This window comes from Rhineura floridana, chromosome 1 (assembly GCF_030035675.1).
Source record: "Rhineura floridana isolate rRhiFlo1 chromosome 1, rRhiFlo1.hap2, whole genome shotgun sequence".
NCBI classification, from domain to species: Eukaryota; Metazoa; Chordata; class Lepidosauria; order Squamata; family Rhineuridae; genus Rhineura; species Rhineura floridana.
The window spans coordinates 154,800,465-154,815,866 of record NC_084480.1 but is presented as its reverse complement, the minus strand read 5'-3'; the positions used below and the strand labels follow the sequence as shown (position 1 = coordinate 154,815,866).

At 42.9% G+C, this 15,402-nt stretch overlaps 1 protein-coding gene across 2 annotated transcripts in view; it reads right to left on the bottom strand.

Moving 5' to 3' along the window:
- Positions 1 to 15,402, bottom strand: part of SIDT1 (SID1 transmembrane family member 1) — a 105,545-nt gene that overhangs the window by 3,234 nt on the left and 86,909 nt on the right. For both annotated transcript variants that reach the window (XM_061638191.1, XM_061638200.1), the window contains exons 19-24: positions 14,165 to 14,273; positions 12,555 to 12,631; positions 11,935 to 11,981; positions 8,366 to 8,471; positions 4,038 to 4,148; positions 2,200 to 2,313 (exon numbers count right to left, since the gene is read on the bottom strand). In XM_061638191.1, coding sequence (XP_061494175.1) covers positions 2,200 to 2,313; positions 4,038 to 4,148; positions 8,366 to 8,471; positions 11,935 to 11,981; positions 12,555 to 12,631; positions 14,165 to 14,273 — 564 coding nt within the window. The remainder of the gene's footprint in view (positions 1 to 2,199; positions 2,314 to 4,037; positions 4,149 to 8,365; positions 8,472 to 11,934; positions 11,982 to 12,554; positions 12,632 to 14,164; positions 14,274 to 15,402) is intronic.

The following is a 15,402-nucleotide window of genomic DNA, read 5'->3' as shown; positions in this document are numbered from 1 at the left end:
ATCAGACCTATGTTCATTTGGCTTTAACATAATTTGCTCTTAGCTTTTTTGCGACTAAGGCAAAATTTGCCACCGCGAGAGTGACCTGCTTATGTTTGTCAGCCAAGAGCTCCACCACCAAGTTATCACTAAAGATCCCTCCTAGAAAACTGATCAAGAGTACTAAAAATTTGTGTCTGGGGTCCTGGTAGAGGGGACAAATGAGCAAATAATGCTCTAAATCTTCGGGTGCCTTACATCCGAAGACACAATGTTGTTCCTCTGATGAAATACCCATATATCTACCTTCAAGATAGGCTGTGGTCATTGTTTGGAATTGAAGGTCAGTGAATGCTCTTCGTAGTGGGGCATATGTCAAAGTGTCAAAATAGCAGGGTTTAGCAGGGTTTAGCATGATTAAGTTTGAGGCGGGGAAACCATGATGAAAAAGGAGCTGTAACTATTGTTGTCCGATCTTGATTTGCGTCATGGTCAAAAACCAAATTTCGGAGGTCAGAGGGGTTGAGGTCCAGAAGCTCCTTTTGGGAGAGATTGTAAAAATCCAGTATTGCCTGGCACCCTTGAACCCACCCACCCATCCAATGTTGCTCGTGCCAGCAAAGCTTTGTAAAAGAGGTATCCTCCATGACAGAGATTCTCTTCCAATACCTTAAATAAGCCAGATCTATTCTCGCGGCAAGAAAGGGAAGGCCTAATTCAGCTCTTAAATGTGCAGACGGTGTTCCTTGGGGGAGCCCCAAGGTCCATCTGATAAATGTGTTTTGGAGGGCCTCAAGCTGCTGTTTGAGTGAGCCGCCCCAAAGCTCAGATCCATATAGGATTTTTGGCAGAACTTTAGCCGTGAAAATTTTTACCATTGGGTTGATCAACTGTCCCCCCCCGTGTATAAAAAAACCTTCTTAATTGTCCCATGACTCTAACGCCCATTAATTTAGTGGCCTTCAACTGAGGACTCCACAAGAGCCTATCACTAAAGTTTATACCTAAGTATTTAAAAGACTGCACCTGTTCTAGTGACTGCCCGTCCAGTTTGATTTAGATTTCTTATGTTTCCCACAGATCATTATTTTAGTTTTAGAGTAATTAACGTGCAGGCAATGATTTTTACAATATTCCTCCAGCCGGATCAGCATCCGTTTTAAACCAACTTTATTTAAGGAGAACAGGACCAAATTGTCCACATATAATAGTGACGAAATCTTCCTGGTCCCCACTGCTGGAGGGAAAAAAGAGGGAGTGGCCATTGTGGGGATTGTATCATTTATAAAAAAGTTAAAAAGAAAAGGGGCCAGTATACACCCTTGTTTGACTCCCCTTTCAGCTGAAATTTCTTGAGAGAGGACTCCATCCTAAGTCGAACCCACAAGAAATTTGCCTGATGGAGGGACCTAATCAGCCACAGTAATCTTTTATCAATGCTAGTTTGACCTAGTTTGTACCACAACAAATCTCTGTTGATTGAATCGAAGGCAGAAGTAAAATCAAATGCCACATAAAGGGACCTACTTGGCCCCGCTGTGGTTTTTTTATTAGATGGTGAAGAACGTAGGCCTGATCTACTGTACTCCTGCCTTTCCTGAATCCAGCCTGTTCTTCATAGATAATTGAATGTTTGGAGTCCCATTCCAATAATTTATTTAGAAGGAACCGTCCGTACAATTTTGATGACACATCTAATAGGCTAATAGGTCTATAATTTTGTGGATTTGAGGGGTCACCTTTCTTAAAAATAGGGACCATTATGCTAGTGCGCCAACCTGAAGGGATGGCACCAGAGGAGTTGATGTATGAAAAGAGTATGGCTAAAAGTGGGCCCCACCAGGCGATTTCATAGAGAAATAACTCTGGGGGCAGCATATCCTTCCCCAGCTACTAGTCACAGTGGTTACATACTACCTCCAGTACTGGAGGCGGTATGCCTCTGAATATCGGTTGCTGGGGCACAATATCATGAGAAGGCCATTGTGTACATGCTCTACTTGTGGGCTTCCCGAAAGCAGCTGGTTGACCACTGTGAGAAACAGCATGCTAAACTAGATATGCCTTTGGTCTGATTCAGCAGGACACTTCTCATGTTTTTAAATTTATGTCTGACCTGCATGTCCATTACAATTGCAAAAACTATAGGTAAAATATGAAAATACCCTGAACTCTGATCTGGGATAGCATTTGGGGGGGGGGCATTAAGGAAAGCCTCACCAAGAAAGAAAAGAACAAGGCAGCTGCTGAGAGGAAATGCCAGACATCATGGTCATCAAAGAATCCCAGAAGGATACACGGGCGGTTTTTGTCTCTGGACACTGCCGGGGTTTCCTACATTAAAAAAAAAAAAAAAAAGATAGGCACAGGCAATGAATTCCTGCTCGCTCACAAAAATTCTATCCCACATTATAAAGAAATTGCACCATGTGCAGGCCTCACAAAAGCAGAAAAAACCAAAGACTATTTTGGGAAAAATAAATGCCATGATTTCTACAACAGGCAATCATGACTTTCCAAGAGGCCTTAATAATTCTTTAGCTTCTGTCATTAGCAGTATCGGACCACTTGACTATTTGTGCTGACCAGGATATGGCAGAATGGCTCGCCTTGGTCAGAACCCTATTATTCCAACAGTGCTTGGGGAAAGGCAGAGTTGCAAGATTCATTACCTCCATGGATTCCTGTTCCTTTATTGCATGGTAGAAGAGAGAATTTAGGCAGGTGCAGCTTCTAGCCTAGGATAAAATTGCTGACCAAATTCTCCCTCCCACTCAGCAATTAAAAGCATAGGAAGCCAATTCAGACTGCATCTGCCAATCCCAGATGTAAGAGGAAGTCAGCAGCCTTGATGAATGGTCTGATGGAATCATAGGGATCATCTACATGGGAGCATTTCTTTGTAGGAAATACACTTCTTTTACTTTCGCCTTTCATTTGCATTGGCTGCAGTTCCTGATCAAAAGTTAGCAGCCAAACACTTTTTCCCATTCACACAAGCAGGCATTCTTCTGGGGAGGATTAGTCTCTCTTTTCGTTATGGCCCCACTCTCTCATTACACATTTCCATTCCCTTTGGTTGCTAAGGTGACCGAGCATGCTCAGTCTATTCTACAGCTGCAGTATGTTCCCTATCAGTATGTTTGGTTAAATTATGTATAGACAGACATGTATTAACCGTGTATTTCATGAGCGTAACAAAAGAATGCCTCAATAATAGAGCAGGTTCAGTTTGCAAAATGGCAGGTCTGTTGATACATAGCTTGAGCCCATCATTTGTCCAATTCTATCTGATTTATTTGCTGTTAGGAGAGACAGTTATTGAGAGCCAGATGAACAAACGTTTGATGAAGCTTGCACAGGCTTTGAGAATGGAGATAATCATCCCATTGAAAGCAAAGGGCACTATCCAAATTTGAAAGCAATGATATCGGGTACATTCCACGGCATTTTCCAATGTCAGAGAACATTAGGTGGGCAACTCTGTGCAAGTAAAGGGCAGGTTTTGCACCACCCTCTGCATAACTGATTCTCATTCATACGGGGGAGAGTTGCAGCATTTGAAACACCTTAGTTGGGGTGACAGCAAATAATGTTGCCCAGGAGTTTGTGATGTAGCTATGAAGACAGGAATTCAAATTGGTGGGCAGAGAGATTGCAGAGTTAGGGCAACCAGACCATTCCCCTCCAATACTTGGAACAGTGGAACTATTTATTGGAACAAGTCTTCATTATTGCAAATACATGGCAAGAAGGCTGTCTCAGGAAGCCCAGTCCATCTAGCCCAGCACTGTCTAATCTGACTGGCTGTGGATCTCCGGCACAAGTAAACTCTCAAGTTCTTCTTCCCAAGATCTTCTTAAACAGAAATACCAGGAAATAAACCTCGAGCATGCGAAGGCCGTGCTTTGAGCTGTGAGCTCTCCAATCCTTTACAGAACTTCTGATATGATAGGGCTGTGTGGGACTGGCTTTTTGGCAGTTAAGATTAATAAAATCAATTACATATTTCAAAAATTACTAATTTTATGGGCAAGAGAAAAAAGGTGAATACTCACCTCCCAGCTGCTAAGGTTTTGGAAAAAGAAATAAAGGGCTGCAGCCCAAACCACAGCTGTGGCCACAATACAGAAAAGGGGGATGGGCAGGAGCCGCTCTGAGCTGCGGAGCTGGAAAGACAAAAAAAATTAAAATAATCCCCTCAAACAAATGACTCTTGAGTGGACACATTCCAGGAGACCAGAACTACAGGTGAACAATTAAGCAAAAAAAAAAAAAGGTAAAGGTGTCCCCGCACTTGTAGCGCGAGTCGTTTCCGACTCTTAGGGTGACGTCTTGCGACGTTTACTAGGCAGACCGTATATATAGGGTGGGATTGCCAGTTCCTTCCCCAGCCTTTGTTTACCCCCCAGCATAGGCCGGGTACTCATTTTACCGACGGATGGATGGAAGGCTGAGTGGACCTCAACCCCTTTTACCGGAGATTCGACTTCCTCCTTCCGTTGGAATCGAACTCTGGCTGTGAGCAGAGCTTTGGCTGCGTTACCGCTGCTTACCACTCTGTGCCATAGAGGATCTTCAAGCCAAAAGGCACATCAAAAAAGACTTCAAACCCCACCCAAACACATCTGGAAAGGTAGCTGGCTGCAGCTTTCTGGTCAGGCCAGTCACTGATTTGAACCTAATGTGAGAGAAAGGTGCTTTAATGCGTTGGAAGCTACTTTTCATGCAGTGTTGGTCTTGGCACTGCCAGTTGGCAGATGACCACATGAGCCCCACATTTTCCTCTTGCTCCCAGAGAATCATCCTGGAGGAGGCAGGTCCTGTCTCCTGTCCAGATGCTGCTATCCCAAAGGTGATAAATATCCTCCCGGATAGTCAGAGAACTGGAATTCACAGTAAACAAAATTACTTTGTCAACAGGAACACAATACTTTTCATGACATCTGTGGCGGAGCCTCAGAAAGTAAATCCATCACTAGAATTTACAAGTAGTCAGTAATTATAGCCAAATAATTTATAGCTAGAAAAATGTGCTATCAGGAACATTCTATCTAAAATTGCCCTCTTGCTTTTTGGGCATCATTAGGTAAAAGTTACTAAAGAAAAGACGATATAGAAGAATTGTTATCTGACCCAGGATTGTAGACCCCCACACACACACAACATTCTCATCTATAAGGCCTGCTTTGCTCACTAATTTACTCTTTCTAAGGACCAAAATATTCATGGTGGAAGAGATACATAATCAGCTCTCTGAAGATTTGTGGGTTTGTTTTTTTTAGAACAAGCTAAATCAATTTGGGAGGAGGGACAATGCTCCAACGATGCTCCAGTGTTTGATCAGAGGAGCAGCAGCACTTTCCCCCATGATCCTTTCTCCCATGCTATTTTTCTGATCTAAATCCTGCCCCCACATGTAGTAGCTGTACAGGCAACAAATGTGACTATATTTCTCACCAACGGGGCTACTGGCAGCTTCAAGGAGGGTATTTCGACTAGAAAAATGAAGAGTTAAAACACCCCCCCACCCAGTGAGACAATTTTCATTGCGGGAGCAGAAGGGTTGGAGCATTGGTCACTATAAAAGAGGTTTCTGGGGGGGGGGGAGTTTTCATAGGCAATGACAAAAAACTATGACTTGTGAAGTTTACAAAAAAACAATTTAAATACTATGTTTTCCACATGCAAAATATTTGTGTAAACTAAATAACAGTGAGTAGGAAGTAAATGTATATTGTGCAAGTCATCCTACCACGTTAATAAAGTCTAACGTGCTGTGATTTCTCCGCAAACTTGCAAAGGAACTGTTCACTTGAAATTCCTTCAAATATGTTACTGCAAAAGCCAAGATTACTAAATTTGTTTTTCTGTGACCACAAATTATGCCATTGAGTTTCCTGCATTTGGGGAAATCGCAAGGGTCAGCACACCTGAACAACACATGTGTCAAAATTGAAAATGAATTTTCACACAGGGCTATAGATGCACCAAAGGTGAGTCCTGCAGCATTCAAGGTGTACATGTGTGTAAAGGCTTCCTTGTACAGGTACAATGTTTTAGTAAGCTTGTGAACTGTGAGTTCAGTTCTCCTGAGACAGCTACTTCCTGGAACTAACTGCCCTGGTCTCCTTTGCCATGCCAGGAAAGCAATTAAGAGAAGTTTCACTTTAAAAATTAAATTAATACTGATTAACATCACTTTTCATAAGGAAATGCTTCACAGCATGTCGCATAAGAACTATATGTCTCTGAATTACAGGTGCTAGACTTAACAAGGAATTAGACTTAGCACGGAATTGCAGGGAAGGCTCAAACTGAGAATGAGCTGAGGTTAGCGAGAGATGCCAAAAGCAACAAAAAAGATTTCTTCAGGTACATCCACAGTAAAAGACAGAAAAGAAATGGTGGCACAGCTACTCAGCGAGGATGGCTAAATGATGACAGATGATAAAAGGCAGCTCAATTCCTACTTGTCTATGACCCTCCTGGAAAACGTGAAGTTGAAGGGGCAGGATTGCAGCTTGAGATAGTCAAGGAATACCTAATCACTCTGAACAAGTTCAAATCTCCAGAGCCCAATGAACTGCATCCTAGAGTACTGAAAGAACTGGCTGATGAACCCTCAGTACCACTATCTATTATCTTTACAAAACCATGGAGGACCGGTGAAGTGCCAGATGATTGGAGGAGGGCTAATGTTGCCCCTATCTTCAAAATGGGCAAAAAGGAGGAACCTGGGGAAACTCTGGAGCAGATTATAAAGCAATCAGTCTGTAAGCACCTTGAAAACAATAGTGATTACTAGAAGCCAACATGGATTTATCAAGAACAAATCCTCCCAGACTAATCTTATCTTAAATTTTGATCGGATAACCTCCCTTGCAGACTGTGGGGATGCTGTGGATATAATATATCTTTATTGATCACATCCAGTCACATTCCTGGGCTAAGCCCTCCTGCCCCTTTTTCCTCTCCTCCCAGCTCCTCCCCTCAGTTACTGGGCCCTGCTCAAGACAAATGTCTTCAACTCAAACTTACTATTAACAGAATACAATACTGTGTTTGCATTCCCTTGGTAACTTTGCCCTGCAGCAATCTTTGGATGCCTAAACTGTATTTCTAAAAGCTCAAGTGAAGTTTTAAGTTACTGCAATGCTAGAAATTTGGAGGCTGGAGGAAATTTTCATTTGGGGGGGCAGAATTATCATTTGGGGGGGATGCCCTCATTTGCCCCCCCTCGCTACACCCCTGCCCCCTCCCCAAATGGTCTGTTCCAAATTCTGAGTTCCCTTGCAACTGCTTTAAAGTAAAACACACGCAAGAGTCAAGAGATCTTCTTACAGATCTGCTGCATCACATTCATACCCAATTTTGTCCAGAATCAGCCTTCACCAATCTGATGCCCTCCAGTTGTTTGAGACTATTTAGTACACTTGAGTATTAGAGTTGAAGCCTATATGGCTGGCTTTACCAGCAGGAGGAAAGAAGGATTTGCTGAGGGACACAGAGTCTCTATATTGATCTCCATCTCTACTGTGTATATGTGGCTTGCTGTCTCTTGCCCACACAAGCAGTAAGAATAATTGGTGTGATCTGCAGGTAGACATTTCATCAATAAATCAAAAATCTAGTTCACTGTGTCTACCTCCGATTCCCCAGGGTCTTTCACAGCTCTGCTACCTGAGCAGGAGTTCACAAAGCACTTTTAAATTCTGGCAATATCCCTTGCCAGGAAGATGGAAAGGAACCTTCTAACCTCACTCCGAGTCTCAGCAACAGTTGGCAAGCAGCAAGATGGCCCACTACTTTCTAAAGTCTGCAAGAGATCTGACACATATCCTCCCCTGCTTTATTTTAAATCCCCAGGTCCTTCACCAAGTCTCAGAGAAGTTCAGAAAGCTGCTTTTTAGCCGTTGAAAGGCTCAATACTACAGTGATACAGTGAACCCCTTAACCCAGCTTGGGGTTTGTCCCCTACAGTCAGGGGTGGTGGCGGCGGCAGTCAGTGTCACTAGCAACTACAATTCTTGGCTGCTACTAAAGCCAGTGAAAATGAATGCCTGTACTAGAGATCCTTGAACTGGCAGTACTGGCCACTGAACTGCAACTGTGTGCATACAAAGGGCGTGTTATGTTATTGAACTACGCCCCCCCACCTAAGGGCAAAAAAGGCCTACTTATGCCCACCAATATGATTATTATCGTTATTAATTATATTTATATCCCACTCTTCCTTCCAAAGGAGACTAGGGTAGCAACACACAAGCAACAAAACAATTAAAACAGGTATGAACTTCAACAAAACATTTTCAACCCATATCCGAAAGGCAGTTGTTCATGTTCTTACAGTACGACATAAAAGTTGCAGGTACTACTCCTTTACCTTCATGATGACGTAGAAAGCAAGATACAGCAGAAGATTACAGATAAAGATGCCCAGCATATAGGAGGCAAAGTCCTTTGGCCGATATACCAGTCCAAAAATGGCACTGAAAAAGCAAAAGGAGAAGAGCTGGGTTATCCAAGATGCATACTCCCCCTCATAACATGGCAACCTGAGGCAAAGCTCCTCCTGCTTCCTCCCCCACTGCACTTACTGAAGAAGAATGTTGCCACCTTGCAGCTCAGATATAAAAGAAGAGATTTATGTAGAGCCAGTGTGGCATGGTGGTTAGTGTGTTGGACTACGACCTGGGAGACCAGGGTTCGAATCCCCACACAGCCATGAAGGTCACAGGGTGACCTTGGGCCAGTCACTGCCTCTCAGAGGGAGGCAATGGTAAACCACCTCTGAACACTGCTTACCATGCAAACCCTATTCATGGAATCAAGTTGAAGGCAGTCCATTTCCATTTTCAAGGAGGAACTAGTACTTATCCTAACAGTTGTCTGTGGGTCTCCCATTACAGCAGGAATCTCTGGCCTGTGGGCCTAATTTGGCCCATGCGGCCACTCCAAATGCCCATGCGGCCACTCCAAGCAAACTCCACTTACCTGCCAATCAATCAATCAATCTGTTTATTCGACCAAATTGGTCAGCATAAAACATAGTAAAACAGGGTGTACATATAACTAAATACTATATGGCATTTTAGTAAAATACATAAATTTGAATTTAAAGTAGATATAAAAGGAATAAAACTATAAATTTTTGGTTAAGTTTCTAGTAGATCGAGGAAGATTTACAATTAATAATAGTAATAATAAAATTTAATTTTTGTGTCGCCTATCTGGCCGAAGCCACTCTAGGCGACGTACAAACTAAAATTCAGTAAAATACAATACAATGCAGATAAAATACAATGAAGTCATTAATCACAGCAGCATGAGATCAGTTAGGGCAATCAATAGATAATAAGTATCCCAAAAAAGTTAGCCCTCCCCGGAAATCCTACAGGCCTGTCCAAAGAGCCAAGTTTTTAAGGCCCGGTAGAATGTATCCAGGGAAGGGGCATGGCGAAGATCGAATGGGAGGGAGTTCCAGAGAGTGGGGGCCACCACTGAAAATGCCCTCTCTCTAGTCCCTACCAACCTAGCTGTTTTCGTTGGTGGGACTGAGAGAAGGCCCTGTGTGGCTGATCTAGTTGGGCGGCTTAATTTGTGGTACTGGAGGCGCTCCTTCAGGTAAACTGGGCCGAGACCGTATAGGGATTTAAAGGTTAATACCAACACCTTGAATTGGGCCCGGAAAACAACTGGAAGCCAATGTAGGTGAAATAATACTGGCGTGATGTGATCACGGCAGCGGCTGTTTGTAAGCAACCGAGCCGCCACATTCTGCACCAGTTGTAGTTTCCGGACCGTTTTCAAGGGTAACCCCACGTAGAGCACATTGCAGTAGTCTAATCGAGAGGTGACCAGGGCGTGTACCACCAGTGGGAGCTGATGAATACATAATAATGTTGATCGAGATGGGTTCAAGATGGCATCGAGTGAGTCAAAATAGGATTTTTTGTGTTCTCAGTTAAAAGAATTTTTTACAATGTTACATCGTAAATTTTGGGCAGCGGCACTAAATTTTGCTACTTGCACAGTTGTTTTTGAAGATGTGTCTCCTAGGAGATATTCCAACCAAAAAAGTTCAGATTTATGTGAGAAAGGCGACAGCAGAGGGATGATTAGTTGTTGCCTTAAGGTCTTATAAAGAGGGCAGTATAGAAGTACATGTATGTTGTTCTCAACTGCATCATCCCCACAGAGACACACACGATCTTTGTACGGTGTTTTGGATAGTCTGCCTTCCATGACAGCTGAAGGTAAGATGTCCATTCGGATCTGAGAGAAAACTTTGCGATATTTGGGAATTTCTAAGTTCAATCAGTATGGCATCGGAGTGAAGAATTTAGAATTATGTCTTTGTTTTTTGATTAACAGTAACTGTTGTTGGTAGTCTATGTCTTTCAGACACTGTCGTACGTTGACAAAAGCTGTAATAACTACCTGCCAATCATGTGATGTCATTTGACATTTGTGAATAATAGGATTAGACTTAACATTTCTGTTGGAAGTGGGGCAAGAGCAACTCCTGTTTGGATTCTTTTGTTTGTATTCCAGAAGGAAGATAGAGTTAGGGTCTTCCAGCTGGCTAGGCTTGCCTACCTGTGCTCTTCTGTACCTAGCTTCCTTCCATTATATACTGATATGCTCAGAGAAGCTTATCTGCCCCTCCTTCCTTTGTCTTCTTCAACCGTCCGAGGAGAGAGGAGACATCTCATTCTTTGTTCTCTCTCCTGAACTATGAGGGCAGGGCTGGTTCTAAAGGGCGGCCAGGTGGGGCCCTGGATGAGGAGCCCCTGTGCTCCCCTACCATGATCTGCAGCAGGATTGCTGCCACAGATCACAGGGCAGGAGCTTCCGCCTGCCCACCATTCCCTCACCCCATCTACCTGTCTCCTGTCTTTTAGCATTGCCCTTAATGAAGATGGCGGCTGAGGTTTCCCTAAGGTGCTGAAGCCCCTGCCGCCATCTTGGTTGATGGCAGACATGTGCGCACATAGCACGCATGCATGCCATCAACCAAGATGGTGGTGGAGGCTTCATCCCCTTAGGAAAACCGTGGTCGCCATCTTGGCTAATGGCAATGCGAAAAGACAGGAGACAGGTAGGTGGAGGCGCACGGGGGGCTGAAGGCGGGCAAGCATGCACACACACACCAGGGCCCAGGGCAAGCTGATGTCCAAAGGCCTCAGCATGCCTGGGGCCAGCCCTGTATGAGGGCAATACCCAAGTCTGGGCATTGCGCCTCCTACTTAGTTAGTTAGAACTAGGTATGCTTTTCCTGTCTACTATGTATTTCTATAAATAAAGTAGCTTTTTCTTATTTTACTAAGTCTTAAGTCTCAGTGATCTCAACGCAGGGTAAAAGGCAAATACACACACTGGCACATGCCACACAGACTGCTGAGTTACTCTACATATTCCAATACAATGTCACTTATTTTATGTACAATTGCCCCTAAATCTATGGAGGAATTGTATATAAAATACTTAAATTGAACATAAAATACACTAAAAATGCATAACATTTGCTTTGACAGCTTTTGGCTCTGCACACGCTGGCCCCGCCCCTTTTGCCTCTGGTCCTGCTCATCATCAAAATGCGGTCCTTGGAGGATTGACCACGTTTGAATCCAGCCTTTGGGCTGAAAGTGGTTCCCCTGCTCCTGCCTTAGAAGGAAATCTGGTTTCTTCAGCAACAATAATCAGAATGATATTTGGGGACCTTCCCACATTTAGGGGAGGGAGGTGGAGGGAAGAAAGAACAACCATTAGAGGGACAAATCCTTAAACTATTTATAACCTTCCTGCTGTCCGAAAAAGTCTGAAAAATTTCACAGGCTAGAGGTAGGTACTGTTTCTAGGAGTGAGGGACTTCTGGGGACCAGTCAACATAAAGCAATTGTGATTGCATCCCCTGCTGAACACACCCAAAAACTCATGTTTGGTACTTACAAAGACCAGTTTACCAGGTTCCCAACAACAAGCAGGACCATCCTGTCCTATAGAAACAATAACTCTCATTAGTAAACCAGAAATGTATGTAAAATCTCACTTGCCATTGCAACTGGAGACTCTAGCGCCTAAGGTGCAATCCAATCACACTGCAGTGCTTATTGCTTTATGGAAATGTGGCTTTGACCAATATAATGCCATGTTGTGCTAAATTTCAGACACACCAGTGGGCATGGTGTGACACATCAATGAATGTCATTGGACATGTTGCTACTCCCCCATCCTTTCCACACATGTGCACAAGAAAATGGTGAGAAAGAACTGTATGCCAATATACTGTCACAAATTTTGTCACTTTACTCCAGTGATTTTCTGAGTTAATGGGGTTGCAAACAGAATTTTTCTGAAAACAACACAGAAACAGCACTGAACTTTCATTATATTTCTCTGGATTTCCAGAAGTAGCTTTTATGTTGCGTGAAAAATCAAAGAAAATGAGGAAATTTTTAGGTAAGGAACCATCACGAAAATGGAATAAACTGCTTTCTGAATGCATGCTCAGATGCAAAGCTCTCGAAACTGGCCAGAGTTGGCTTATGAGGAATAAGGGGAATGCTTACCGTGTACACTGGCCAGCTGCATTGTTGGATGCAATCTGTGTAGAGTACCATAATGGCACGCTGGAAAATCCCAACGTCTGCCAGAGACAAGAGCACACAGAATGAAAACATGACACCACATTAGCAAGCAACACTCTACTGACAGCATAATGAAGGTGCTAGACATTAGCTATATTATATTTATACAATGAAAAAAATACAATCTCTTTTATACAGTGTTGGCATTGTTTTACTGAGTTTTCATTTCGTATTGTCTATTTCTGGTTTTCTTGTTATTTATTTGTTTTCAGGATGTGATATTCCTACGCTGGCACCAGATAGGGAAGGGCAAGTTAGAAACTCCACTAAATACATAAATAAAATATCTCAGTGGTGTAAAGCAGGGGCAGCCAACACAATGCTTTCTGCATGTTGTTGGACTACAACTTTCGTCAGCATCAGCCGGCATGGCCAATAGTCTAGCATGATGGGAATCTGGAGGGCATCCTGCTGTAAGGATCGAAAAGGTTCACAGAATAATAATGCAACAGTAAGCACTTTTAGTTGACTGCTGATTGGCCAAGACACCTCATGTGGTAAGTTGTGTCCAATCTGTTCTGGGGTTGCATTCCCCCATATAGATCAGTTCTACAGTTTGGATATTGTTACTTCCAGACTCATTGAATTTCTGTGTCCTCCAGGACATAGAATAGCTGGGCCATTTCAGTCCGTGTTCTGGAAACATCCAGGTTAGACTACTGCAGCTCCAGGTCCACCTTCTACAGCTTGTTCACTGTGTCTGTTCATCTTTAGTCCCAGCTACCAACCTTTCCCCTAAAGGTTAAGAGAATGAACATGCTTCCTATGCGGGCTGCTAAGGCTCCTGCTTGCACAGTCCAAATGGGAAGAGGATTAACACCAAGTGCTAGTTACCTGGATCAGAGACATCTGAGGCGAAGCAAAGCAGAAGAGAAAGGAAAAAAGATGCTTGTGAGAGGAGCATAATGGCATAGCAATGTAGGATCAATGGGTGTGCTGCACTTGGGAAGCCCCACATAATGCTTACCAAAGCAGAAGCTGGTTTGATTCCTATAGCATGCAGTTGTTTAATAATAATAATAATAATAATAAAATAATAATAATAATAATAATATCATCATCCTACCCTTCCTCATGTTGTTCCTCCTGCCTAGGGCAGCAAACACATTTACAACAAAACATACATACATACACCCACCCCCAACCAGCCTGTCTCCCTGAGCAAAGCACCACATGCAGGAAAATGAATAATGCCCTGGACACACAGCATGATATTAGTATGCAGTTAAATACATTAGACAGAAGGGATGCCAATAACAGAGTTCATAGGGAGTCAAGGTGAAACTGTCCAGCGCTAAAGTTCCAAGTCAGGCAATAAACAGAAATCGTGAGGTCATGTCAACATGAGGCCTTCATTTTCATTTCATATTCCAGAAACAGACAGTGTGAAGGGAACAAGCACCTTTCTATTCTTTGTCTGGGGCTGCAATCCTAAGGTAAAAGACTTAGCGGTTCCATTGCTTTCTGTCAGATTTACATCCATGTAAATGTGTTTAAGAGGGCTGCAGTGTTAATGGCCTATCATCACTTACCTATCTTGAACCGACCCATGTAGTAGATCTGGGTGCTGAGACCAAGCGAGGCCACAACATGGATGACTGAGAAGAGGATCCAAAACCACACCGCATTTTTTCCAAAAACCTGGGAGCAAACAAAATAAAAACATTATTGTGGGTTATATCCAGTTATAAAAAAAGATCTCGACAAGAGATGATTGATGCCCTACAATTAACATTTTCCAAACCTATCTACATTTGGTGGACAGAAAGGTTTGAAGGCATATATATTCTAGCAACCCAGAGTGCAGAAAACAGCCATCCTATATGATAGAAAAGGAGACCTCATATCTTTCTCAGGAGCTAACCTGTGACACACAGCCAGAAGAATTACACATATTCCAACAGCTTTCTTTCTTTTTGACAGCAACAAAACCATTAAGGTGGTATCTTTTATTTAATAAACTTTGGTTGATGAAGGAGAACACACCTTTCTGAGGTTCACCGAACTCTTCTGGCAGAATGAACTCAAAAACATTATCTCCTCCCCTTACTCTCTAGGTACACCACTCTGGCCTGCCACTTGTTCAGCCTTTGGGGTTAACATATGAAACTATCTCATATGAAGCCAAAACGCTGCTCCATCTTATATAGTATTGTCTATTATGACAGGCAGCAGCTTTTCAGGGTCTCAGGCAGGAGCAATCCTATTACCAGAGATACTTTTCATTGGAGATGTCAGGGTAGCCCCACCAAGAGGGGGATACAGGGGTTACTGCTGCACTTGGCTTTTACTTTTAAAAAGCCAAGTCTCTACCCTTGGAGAACGAGAGCTATGAAGCAAAACATGCAGGCACCATTCGAACCAATTGCTTTGTGAAAAATGAGCCTGTTTCCACCTTTCAGTGTTTTTAGCCAAAGAGTGAAATTGAATTGATGACTGCTAGGTAGAAATTTAGAGCAATTTGGGGTCTCTTCCTTGGATAAATAAGAGATTTTTAAGTATAGAATCTTTTCTTACATTTTGAGTCTTGCTATTGCTTATATTTTCTGAGTATGTAAAAATTATCCTGCTAATGCAAACAGAGAGCATGTGGGTTACATCAGCTTTGCAAAGTAGCCCAGTGTTGTTAGATTCCTATTGCTGGAGAGTGGTGGTGCTGAGAGGGAGTATGATAACCCAACAGTGTAGTACAGTGTTGCCATCTATTCACTGGGCATGTAGGGTTTTTCGGTTTTTGTTAAGCTAACACATGGGGGAGGGAATGATTAAT